General features: G+C 41.5%; 1 protein-coding gene across 2 annotated transcripts in view; it reads left to right on the top strand.

Moving 5' to 3' along the window:
* The window catches only part of FAM13C (family with sequence similarity 13 member C), an 87,937-nt gene that overhangs the window by 16,680 nt on the left and 58,275 nt on the right, over positions 1-12,982 (top strand). For both annotated transcript variants that reach the window (XM_077821859.1, XM_077821858.1), the window contains one exon: positions 12,675-12,738. In XM_077821859.1, the coding sequence (XP_077677985.1) occupies positions 12,675-12,738 (64 nt within the window). The remainder of the gene's footprint in view (positions 1-12,674; positions 12,739-12,982) is intronic.

Raw genomic sequence — 12,982 nt, 5'->3', positions numbered from 1 at the left:
CAATGTGTTCACGTAGATTATGTCACAAGGAGAAGATTTGGCCCTTATTGACAGGATTGGATTCAGTGTTGAAGATTACACTGTGCTGAGCCTGCAGTTCTTGAGTCACCACTTTAAAAATCAGTCTGAAATACCAGATCTCTTACAGGATGGCTCAACACCACTGAGCTGGATATAATGGTTCTCTTGGGTGAACGTAGGAGGGACTGTCTTGTATATTTTCTTTTTTCACTGTCTCAAGTGGCACCCCGCGTTTAGTACTTTTAGTGCCTGAATCAGGAGAGGGTACCAACCCCAGTCACTCTGAAGTCCCTAGTGCCAACTGTTCATAAAAACACGCTGAGTAGTGTCCCTACTGCATCTTGCTGGAGAATATTATCCAATCTATGCAAGGGGCCAAGTGGCAAGAGGAGTCAGGAAAAGAATCACTTTTTAGAGGGCCTGTAGAAGCAGCTTTCTTCCCCAGAGTGCTGGATGGGTCAGGGGTCAGCTCATGGAAATATATAGTGCTTTTCCCTTCTCAGGCACTGGTTCAAATTGGGACTAGGTTAGAAGTGACAATTCTAGTCTAATGGCAGTTTGGTGCTTTATGTGAAACAAGCTGATCGCCTTCAGTTATGTTTTTTAGTAGGCAACCATCCCAAATGACACTAATTCACACTCTTGGGCGCAGTCTTAATAGAGTAGCCGAGGATTTAATTGGCTTTCAAAGTGAACTGCTTTCAGCCTCTACTGCTGGTATCCCCAGTATAAGTTGATGCACGGTAATGTGGGCTAGATCCATTCAGGCTTCTGCGGGTCTAATACCTGAGGGAGGGCACTAATAAATTATCCAAGGGACAGCGGTGCAAAAATGCTGCAACTGGCTTATGGCAGGGTGGACGTAGAGGGCTAGCGCGGGCTAAAAGGTGAGTGCTGCTGGTCAGTGGGAGTATGTGATCGTGACAGAAATCAGGGAGGGTGCTGATGCCAGTGGTATACCCTGGCATAGGCCTGGATCTTAAAGCTATTTAGGTGACTAACTGCAATTGATTTCAATAGGTGTTAGATAGCTAAATACATTTGAGGATCTGGGCCACAGTTCCCCTGGCAGGAAGCTGCTGGTTGCCTTCACTGTGCTAGAAGGAGGAACTCAAGGAGGTTAGTCGCTAGAAGGAGGAACTCACTGAGGTGAGTTCTTGGGACTTACCTATCAGAGAAAGGTGTAATTCATAGCTGCCTGTACTACATTAAGTGAATCTGTCCCCTGGTATCTAACTTGTATAAGTTTTGCGAGCTCATGTTCAATCTCCCAATTTGAACCAGTGTCTTAAGAGTTGAAAACTACTATGAATTTTCATTAGGTGTGCCCTGACCCATGTCCTAGGTAGCTAAACGACGCTTAGGAAATTTTCTCTGACACAGAAGCTTAAATGAACATACCATAAGGCAGCAAGGCTAAGAAAATGACTTGTTATGGTCATTCCTCTTGTTAAAGTTTACTTAAAATACTGAGCACAATGGCATCCCTCATTTCAGAATTCAGATACTTATAGCACAACATTTCTAAAACTGGGGTGCGTGGACCCCTGGGCTGTGGCTCCTAGGTGGGGGGGCAGAGGGGTCTCTGCACACTGCCCCTGCCCACAGGCACCCCCCCCGCCGCAACTCCCATTGGCCACAGTTCCTGGCCAATGGGAGCTGCAGAATCGACGCTCAGGGCGGGGGCAGCATGCCCCCCTGCACCTCCCCCCCACCTAGAAGCCACAGCCAGAGGAATGTGCCGGTTGCTTTCGGGAGCATCCTGAGGTAAGCTCCTCACCCTCTCCCACAACCCAACCCCCCTGCCCCAGCCCAGAGCCTGCACCCAAACTCCCTCCCAGAGCCCATGTCCCCTCCTGAACTCAAACCCCTTCCCCAGCCTGGTGAAAGCGAGTGAGGGTGGAGGAGAGGGAGCGACAGAGGGGGGGCAATGGAGTGAGCAGGGGTGGGGCCCCAGGGAAGGAGTGCGGAAGGGGCCAGGCAAGGGCTGGTGCGGGCGGTTGGTGGTCCCTGAAAAATTTTTAATCAAAATGTGGGTCCTTGGGTTGCTAAAGTTTAACAACCGCTTAATATAGCCAATATTTATAGCTGAAGGCAATTACTCAATCAGTTCTGGATGGGATGAAGGAGGGGTCTTGTGATAAAGGCACAGGACAGGGGGTGAGGAGGTGCTGGCTAACTATGTCCCAGACTTTGTGTGTCCTTGAGCAAATCATTTACTTCCTTTGTGTCTCATCTTTTCTATCTGTAAAATGGGGATATTAATACTTACTTTCCTAACTTGCAGTGGTGTTATGAGGCTAGCCTCTTTAATGTTTGTGGGCAGGCTGAGGTCCTTGGTCTGAAGGTGCTGTAGAAATTCTTATTTACTTTGTTCTTCTAAGAAGATTCCCTTTATGGATGTGATATCATAGCTGTTCTTTTAAAAAAAGATGTTAAAGTGAGAAATGGTAATTGCGGGCAGAGCTGATAGCACTGCCTCTAGTTGTTTGCGTAACACTTTCCACTACAGTAAAACCCCTATTTTATTAATTAACTGGGAATTGAGGTGTTCATAAAATTAAACATCTCAAAATTACAGTATGTACCACGTGTAAGTTAATTTAATATAATGATAATGTGTATATTTCTTACCATTCAATGCATACAGTGTGCCTATTACAATCTTGCTAATGGATTGCACTACATCAAACAGAACTATACATACATACCGTGCTGTTAGTGTCCCTGTAGTCATTTGGTGAAATAAATTACTGAAGGTCAGTACACGCACAGTCTGAGTGTGTGGCACCTCTGCTCACTGCTTAAGCACATACGCATGTACCTTGTAGATCAAGAGATAAAAATGGTTTATCTAACGAGTCGTTCATATAACGAGAGTTCTACTATTTAAGATCCTGTTTTCAATTGTTTGTAACTTTGAAAAACTTGAAGCATCTGGGCTGAAATATTCCATCGTGGATGGTTGTTCCAGGCCGAAGAAACGGTGGTGGGTTTTTGTTTGTTGTTTTAACTTTCAACAAAATCGGTTCAGAATGAGGCTAAATGAAAATATATTGTATTTGCCTCACCTCAGGCAGCTCCTGGAAGCAGTGGCATGTCCCCCATTTAGCTCCTACATGGAGGTGCAGGCCAGGCTGCTCTATGCAGTGCCCCGTCTGCAGGTGCCATCCCCGCATCTCCCATTGGCCATGGTTCCCGGCCAGTGGGAGCTACGGAGCTGGAGCCTGGGGCGGGGGAAGCGCGCGGAGCCCTCTGGCTGCCCCTACACGTAGGAGCCAGATGGGGGACGTGCCGCTGCTTCCGGGAGCTGTGCGGAGGCCACAGCAGGCAGGGAGCCTGCCTTAGCCCTGCTGCGCCGCTGACCGGACTTTGAACGGCCCAGTCAGTGGTGCTGACCAGAGCTGCCAGGGTCCCTTATTGACCAGGAATTCTTGTGGAAAACCAGACACGTGGCAATCCCACCTGTCTACTGTTTTCCACTAAATCCTTTCTCAAAAATCTTGTTTTATATAAAGCTATGTAAACATTGTGACTCCATGATCTTATTGTCTTTACCCTTATCCTTCCTCCACTCCCCAGTGTATGTCATCTCTTAATTTTTGCACTAAATTAGTACTTGATCATGCAATAGGAATCACCCAGGAGGACACTTACACTTGCATGTTCACAGTTCCAAGACCAAGAGCCTTAGTTTATAAACTCTTTGGGGGAAGAACTAGGGGTGAGATCTGTGCTGCATCTCTGAGCAACCCTGAGAAGTGGCTTTTAGCCACTTTGCTGCTCTGCAATCATGGGCTGCTCCAGGAGCTGAGAGGCCTCCAGTATAATTAAGATCGCGCTTAGGTCCTGTTCAAGATATGGCAGACTCCCTAGAATCTCTTGCAGTTCTGCCTAGAATCATCACAGCACTGTACTCTGTGGTCCCAGCCTGATATGCTCCTCCCTCCTCCAGTCCCACTCCCAGCACACCCACAATGGCAGGGCTTGTCAGAGGGTCCTCAGAGAAGGCAGACTTATGCCTGCTTTCTTTAGATCTTACTGGGAAATCCTCCCCAGCAAGTCCTGGGGTTTGAGGGCCCCTTTACACTGCTCTGACTCTTTTAGTAAAGGGGCCAGAGCAGGGGTGAGAATCTCACTCTGAGCCTTCATCTGTTTTGTTAAGCAGCATGCATATCTATGATGTTATATAAATAATATGGTCATGTAGCACAAACGAGCTTAAAAACAATGACACTACCAACAGGAATGCTATAAACAAGTCATGGTAAGGAACAGTGGTCTGGACTGGTGATTGACTGATGTTATAGCCATAATAGCACCGTGAGTCAGGGAAAATATTGTTGGATTGTATTACATTGCTTTGAGGGAATCAATTATAAATTACATTGCGGTTCTCTAAAATCCACTGCTGTGGATTAGATTGTCAGAGACAAAATTGCCAGAGTTAAATTTCCTTTCTGAGTCTTTGTTTGAGGACATTCATTTATCCATGGGTAGAGGAAGAGGCAATTCCAAGTGTCTGCAAATAGGTTGGGTGTTTGATGGAGGTATAGTCCCTGCTCATCTGAAAATACCTGGTGCTTTCTACTTGCAGTATTTTCATCATTGCATTATCATCATTAGCAGAAAAGAGGTGGAACGCCTTTGCTTGTGCAGGGTTGTCAACCTAAACAATCTGACTGAAAATATAAAAAACGGACATCAAATTTATAAATAACTAATTGAAACACATTGCAAATTCTGCCTCACAAAAATGAGCTGTATGTAATAAACACCAAACTAGGAGATATCCCTTTTCCAGCATTATTTACTCATCCTTTAGTCAAAATTCAAGAGGATTTCTGCCAGAGAGGAGAATGTTATCAGTGGTTCACAGTCATGCTGGAAGGGCATAATGAATGGGGTCCCACAGAGATCAGTTCAGGGTCTGGTTCTGTTCAATATCTTCATCAATGATTTAGATAATGGCATAGAGAGTACACTTATAAAGTTTGCGGACGATACCAAGCTGGGAGGGGTTGCAAGTGCTTTGGAGGATAGGATTAAAATTCAAAATGGTCTGGAAAACTGGAGAAATGGTTTGAAGTAAATGGGATGAAATTCAAAAGACAAATTCAAAGTACTCCACTTAGGAAGGAACAATTAGTTGCACACATACAAAATGGGAAATGACTGCCTAGGAAGGAGTACTGCGGAATGGGATCTGGGGGGTCATAGTGGACCACAAGCTAAATATGAGTCAACAGTGTAACGCTGTTGCCAAAAAAGCAAACATCCTTCTGGGATGTATTAGCAGGAGTGTTGTAAGCAAGATGCAAGAAGTAATTCTTCTGCTCTACTCTGCGCTGATTAGGCCTCAACTGGAGTATTGTGTCCAGTTCTGAGTGCCACATTTCAAGAAGGATGTGGACAAATTGGAGAGAGTCCAGAGAAGAGCAACAAAAATGATTAAAGGTCTAGAAAACATGACCTATGAAGGAAGATTGAAAAAATTGGGTTTGTTTAATCTGGAGAAGAGAAGACTGAGAGGGGACATAACCGTTTTCAAGTATGTAAAAGGTTGTTCCAAGGAAGAGGAAGAAAAATTGTTTTTCTTAACCTCTGATGATAGGACAAGAAGCAATGGGCTTAAATTGCAGCAAGGGAGGTTTAGGTTGGACATTAGGAAAAACTTCCTAGCTGGTTAAGCTCTGGAATAAATTGCCTAGGGAGGTGGTGGAATCTCCATCGTTGAAGATGTTTAAGAGCAGATTGGACAAACACCTGTCAGGGATGATCTAGATAATACTTAGTTCTGCCATGAGTGCAGGGGACTGGACTAGATGACCCCTTGAGGTTCCTTCCAGTTCTATGATTCTATGTTGAACGGGACCATAAGCAAGTGAGACTTGTGGCAGCTGTGCCAATATCCGTTCGGTGCACAGACAGGTAATGAAGTCCCAAGTAATTACCAAAGATGTTGAAGGTAACACAAACCACGCATAACGTCTAAAGATATAAAGAAGAGTGAAGTGTACATGATTAAGAATACCAAGCAGACCAGGGATCCCCAACTAGCTAAACAATTTTACTGTTCACTTGTTAGTTCACCAGCTTTTACATCCTGGGCCTGATTCACTGCTGCATTTCTTCCAGTTCTGCACTAGTGTAACTCCAAGTCAGGCCCATTGTCCATCAGTATTAAAATGTACTAGAGCATTTGTTTTAGGTTTATTGCTTTCACCATTTCCAAGTGCACAGTGATTCCAGCCCAGCACTCACTTTTTAAATGAACAACAGACAGATTTTAATAATTCCCAGCTCAGTTTTTGCCAGACTATTGGTAAAAAGAATGAATGCTTAGATAAAATGAAACTTCATGGGCTGTCCATCTGTTGGACCAGGAGATTTTCCTGTCACCTGGAGCATGGGACCGGAACCTCAGACTGAGGGCACCCCTTTGCTTCCCATTGCTGGGAGACCATTGGACAGGCTGCTGTGTAGAAACCTTGGTGCTTTCATTCTCCTTATTTACAAGCACAGAATGGCACAAGAGTTGATGGTGTCTTGTGCTGTCTAGTATGGCTGTGCCACTAATGGTTCCTTTTTTTTATTGAGTTTCTTCTTTATGTTGTATCAATTGTTTTCATTTTGAGTGGAGTTAAAAAGTCTACAGAGTTCTGAATTGTAAATGTTTTTTCGTTACATATACTACTAGTCAATGGGTTGCAGATGCTCAATACTTCTCAAAAATAGGCCATTTTTATTTAGATGCCTAAATATAGATTAAAGAGCCATCCAGATTTGAAAGTTTGGGCTCAGTCCCTGCTCAGTAGAGAAATCTAAATTCATCATGACACAACAAGTGAGGTTCATATACAGATAAGCAGTAGGAGGAACAGGAGAGAGATGATGCGGTGACAATAAGATCACCTGTTAGCCCATGTATGCATCTTGATGGTGTCTGTTCCTTTACTGGGTCCTTTCCTCCCACTCATTTCTCATAGGCAAGACAGCAGAGGGTGAGTTTTAGGAGGTATTTGAATGCAGCAAGAGAGGTGGTCTGGTGAACAGATTTGAAGAGCATATTCTAATTTAGAGTTTAGAGAAATGGTTAGGGTGATGGACAAGTACTATCCTGTTGTAGCCTTTGCATATCTGCTCAGTCTTCAGAGCTGTCTGTCCAGCATGAGCATTAAAGTCACTTTAAAATATTAAACACCAACTGCCTTGAGGAAACTGGTGCACCCCCATTAAAATTGAGTTTCTAATACTGTTAGTAATTACATTGAATACTATTCTACCAGCCACAAATAATTGGATTTGGATTACTGTAGAGTGCAATCTGCATCTTGGGGAGATAAAATGTATAAGCCCTCCCTAGCAGCAAATGTCGGGATTAGGGGATTTCCTCTCCTTAACCAAAAGGATGGGAAAGCTGTTGTGCGAGCGCTGATGTACAATCCCAAAAATGTGCTATTAAAAATATTCTTCACATATTAAATGTGATTGGAAGTGTTTTAAAAAATGGAGAGCAATTGTAGAGTTATGTGCTGCATTTCTCAAATATGAGGTGGCACTTTGTTCTTCCATTGTTTATTGCACCCTCTTTTTCAAGCTAAATAATATTTCACTCCGTACGGACCTACAGTTCTTCTTATCCTAAAGAATGGGGAAAAAAACCTGGGAAAACTCCAGACTTACCATGTATTTAAAAGATCTGACTTACTTGAGCAGTTTGGGTCTGTAGCTTGTGGATCATTACCACTTTGACCATGAAATGTTTCCTCTCCAGCCAGAGATGCCTCTTTTCTCGGAAGACAGTGGGTGTGTAACGATGGGTAGCATGTGAATAGGGTCTACATATGCCACTGCAGTTTACGAAGTAGCTACTGCTACGCTGGCTGTGCTGCTTGCACACTAGAAATATACACAAGCAAGCTGTTTTAGGGAGCGCACAAAGACTAATCCGAAGCTGCAGTGGGCCCTTGAAGAAGCAGCATCAAGTCTAATATTTGAATTCAGATATGTGTTTTTTTAATCCATCAATCCAGAGAATTTGCTTCATTAGTCCTTATGCAATTTTTCAAATTTCTCCAGTGTTTACAGCATCTACAATTAAAAGTCTGATTTTATTTCAAAATATGACATTAAGAATGACTTCATGCATGATCTTTAATTCACCTCTTCTGGCCTTGTTCTTAAACAACTGCTCAGAGCTGTTACAAATTGACTCCACCCTGGTGCTGGTAGGAGCTGTATTTATTTTGATGTGTTTATCCTTTTTTTTTTTTTTTTTTTTGGGTCATGCCCACAAACTTTGAAGATATTCCATATGGGCCTTATGTCATCTACACCATGATGTAAACCAGGAGTATCTCTGCTGAAATCAGCGGAGTTACACTCCTGTGAAGTGTAAGTGAGATCACTGATCAAGCCCTTTAAATATTTACTCTGCCGCTTTATAAAATATGAAAAGTAGCAATAACACAGAGAATTATATTTTCTTATTTTTCATGACCTAGATTACGTGGAAGGCAGAGTTGTCCCAATTATTTAAAATTTCTGTTAGCACTTAAAGCAATTTTAATATGTCAGCTCAGATGGAAAATAAGGGTTTCATCCTGCTGCTTTTGAGGATAGTGGTTGCTTTGTAACTGATTTAAATGAGAGCAGGGACAGGCTCTTAGTTATTAAATTACATGTACACTGTTGCCAGGTTACCATCAGTCAATTTGCACTTACCTAGCAGAGTTATTAAGCTTAATTGTAAAAAAGGACTATGGGGTGTTTTTAGATCAACATGCACATGAACTACCATTAATGTAAGTGGTAGAGTGGAAAAAATATTTTGCTGGCTAGAGAAACTTCAGGAAACATCTAGTGTGTGTGAGGGTCTGAGGAACACAGCAGTGAGAGAGTATTAACTCCAGTATTATTTTGTACGATACAAACAGTGGAATGCAAGACCATCACACACCAAAAATGCAGACAATAATAGCAACTGAGACCGACAGATGATGCTTTAAGGGTGGTATAAAGTTTTTTTCCCCCATAAGCTTAAAATAACTGTGGGGCTCATTAGAGGTGGAGCCATGAGTGAGCTAGGCAGGTCAGCCAACACAGAGCCAATACAAACTTTATAGAAGTCCACGCCACATCAGTTCCTCTCATGCTTCTTTTGTTTTTGACCTATGCCTGCCTTTTCTGTTTGAGACATTATGGAAGCAATGGGGCAATTGGTATGAGAGTAGCTTGTTGAATTCACAAGTGCAACATTAAGTCAATAGGCCAAATGAATTTGTCTTGTGGGGGTACTGCTCCACAGATGTCCATCAAGTGGTGCTCACTTGTACCATTGGTTAACTTGCTCAGTGTATCTACTGGCTTGAAATTTCTACAAGAATCTGTACACTATAGATATTTAGAATCATACAAGTTAGAGATGAGAGAGACCTTTTACGACTTCCAGTCCATCTCTATCTTCCTGTCAATGCAAAATTGCTCCTTAGACTACACATACTAATGTTTTATCCAGTCTAGTTCTAAATGTCCCAAGCATTGGGGATTCTCCACTTTCCTTGGGAGAGTATTCCATAGCCAAATACACCTCTACCCCGATATAACGCGACCTGTTATAACATGAATGTGGATATAATGCGGTAAAGCAGCGGTCTGGGGGATCGGGGCTGCACACTCTGGTGGATCAAAGCAAGTTAGATACAATGCGATTTCACCTATAACGCGGTAAGATTTTTTGGGCTCCCGAGGACAGCGTTATATGGGCACAGAGGTGTATGTCTCACCATCAGGATACTTTCCCTGATATTCAGCCTACATTTTCCTGTTCTTTGTTTCATCCCATTATGCCTAGTTATAGCCATAGATACTGTATCACACCAAATAATTCTTCCTCTTCGGTACTTACTCCTTGACAGCTGCCCTTCACCCAGTTATTGACCTTGGCCAGGCCTATAGACTGTTTGGAGATGATGCTGTTTTCACTTAACGTGAAGGTGGTTTAGAGCTGTATGTTGTGGGACAGGATGAACTACAATTCAGCAGTCTCCCCTACCAGCTTCCCATAGAAGTTGGGCAGGATGAAGGAGAGGATGGAGCCCTGAGAACTTCCATAGCTGAAGGATCATAAAGATCTCTGGGTATGTCTACACTGCAATTTGACACCTGCAGCTGGCCTGTGCCAGCTGATTCAGGCTTGCAGGGCTCAGGCTAAGGAGCTGTTTAATTGCGGTGTAAATGTTCCAGTTTGGACTGCACTGTGGGCTCTGTGACCCTCCCACCTCACCAGGTCCCAGGCTGCAGCCCAAGCCTGAACATCTACACTGCAATTAAATAGCCCCTTAACTTGAGTCCCATGAGCCCAAGTCAGCTGGCATGGGCCAGCTGCAGATTTTTAATTGCAGTGTAGACATACCCTCTGAGTGGAGTCAATTTCAGGGGTTACTGAAGTGCCTAAAATTAAGCATATCCATAAATGTTCGCAGGATCAGGGCCTGATTCTGTCATTCTTTAGAAAAGAAATAATGATAACTAGGGCTGTTGATTAATCACAGTTAACTCACGCGATTAACTCAAAAAAATTAATCATGGTTAATCGCAGTTTTAATCATACTGTTAAACAATAGAATATCAATTGAAATTTAAATATTTTGGATGTTTTTCTACATTTTCATACATATTGTATTCTGTGATGTAATTGAAATCAAATTCTCGATTGCAAATATTTGCACCATGAAAATATTATTTTTCAATTCACCTAATACACGTACTGTAGTGCAATCACTTTGTTGTGAAAGTGCAACTTACAAATGTTAATTTTTTTTGTTACATAACTGCACTCAAAAACAAAACAATGTAAAACTTAAGAGCCTACAAGTTCACTCAGTCCTACTTCTTGTTCAGCCAATTGCTAAGACAAACAAATTTGTTTACATTTACAGTAGATAATGCTGCCCACTTCTTATTTACAGTGTCACCAGAAAGTGAGAATAGGCATTTCCATGGCACTTTTGTAGCCAGTCGCAAGATATTTACACGCCAGATATGCTAAACATTCGTATGACCCTTTATGCTTTGGCCACCATTCCAGAGGACATGCTTCCATGCTGATGATGCTAGTTAAAAAAATAATGCGTTAATTAAATTTGTGATTGAACTCCTTGGGGGAGAAATGTATGTCCCCTGCTCTGTTTTACCTGCATTCTGCCATATATTTCCTGTTATAACAGTCTCAGATGATGACCCAGCACATGTTGTTCATTTTAAGAACACTTTCACTGCGGATTTCACAAAATGCAAAGAAGGTTCCAATGTGAGATTTTGAAAGATAGCTACAGCACTCGACCCAAGGTTTAAGAATCTGAAGTGCCTTCCAAAATCTGAGAGGGATGAGCATGCTTTCAAAAGCCTTAAAAGAGCAACACTCCAATGAGGAAAATACTTTGAATTGTTATTGAGCAGAACTCGTCATCAGCATGGACGCATGTTCCCTGGAATGGTGTTTGAATCATGAAGGGACATATAAATCTTTAGCGCATCTGCTACATAAATATCTTGTGATGCTGGCTACATCATGCGAATGGCTACATCATACATCATGTGCCATGCGAAGGCCTGTTCTCATTTTCAGGTAACATTGTAAACAAGAAGTGGGCAGCATTATCTACTGCAAATGTAAACAAACTTGTTTGTCTGAGGAATTGGCTGAACAAGAAGTAGGACTGAGTGGACTTGCAGGCTCTAAGCTTTACATTGTTTTGTTTTTGAATGCACTTATTTTTGTACATAATTCTACATTTGTAAGTTCAACTTTCATGATAAAGAGATTGCACTACAGTGCTTGTATTAGGTGATTTGAAAAATACTATTTCTTTTGTTTTTTTACAGTGCAAGAGCTTGTAATAAAAAATAAACATAAAGTGAACGCTGTATACTTTGTATTCTGTGTTGTAATTGAAATCAATATATTTAAAAATGTAGAAAACATCAAAAATATTTAAATAAATGGTATTATATTATTAACAGTGCAATTAATCACACTATTAATTTTTTAAATCGCTTGCTAGCCCTAATAATAATCAAGTTATTCTGGAAAGATTTATCTTTTATGGCTCTGATCTAGCAAAATACTTAAACCTCGGCCTAACTTTAAGCATGTGAATTAAGCATATGAGTAGTCCCATTGAAATAAAGAGGGCTAACCATATTTAAAGTTAGGCATATCCATAAGTGGTTTGCTGCCTGTTGCTCATGGTTTGGTCACCAGACAGGGTCCCTTTTGTGCACCCATTCGTTGAAGGAATGGTCCCAGATTTTTAGTGTTTTTTGGTTTTTGTTTTTTCCTCTGAATTAGTAACTGTGATAGTTTTCAGGACTGCGTTTGTGGTATAAATGCATCACAAATGATTCCAAATAAAATCACTATTACTCTGAACAGTATTTCCCTTCATTGTGTATTTAAATGAGTTATACAGAATCTTGAGGTAAATTTAATGGGAAATTTTATTTCTTTTCAATATAATATTGTATAATCTTATTACAGAAACAACTGCATAACCGCTGTAATGTAAATTCAGATATTCAAAGTCTAAATATTTGCAATAGAGGAAAATGGGGTGTTCAATGGAATTTTTCTATTTTTTCTGTTGTAGAATAGATCAGTGCGCATTTCTTTCACCAAAGGAACCTACTGAACAACTGCAGAATTTAAATGAGGTAAGTTTAACCAAAACTTTAACTGCATAAATGCAGTGTTGCTAAACTCACACTGTATTTGACATTTAACATAGAACCCTTGCTCCTGGAAGCAGGTGATTACATAAGAATTTTGGCTTTCATTTAAAAAAAAAAAAAAAGTAAGTTTCTAGCTTTCATGTTGGCAGAGAAATATTTGAAAATGTCACCCAAGGGCGAACCCTAAGGGCTCAAAAACCAGAAGGCAAATAAAAATAACCCCAAT

This window comes from Eretmochelys imbricata, chromosome 7 (assembly GCF_965152235.1).
Source record: "Eretmochelys imbricata isolate rEreImb1 chromosome 7, rEreImb1.hap1, whole genome shotgun sequence".
NCBI lineage: Eukaryota > Metazoa > Chordata > Testudines > Cheloniidae > Eretmochelys > Eretmochelys imbricata.
This window is presented reverse-complemented; position numbering and strand designations above follow the sequence as displayed.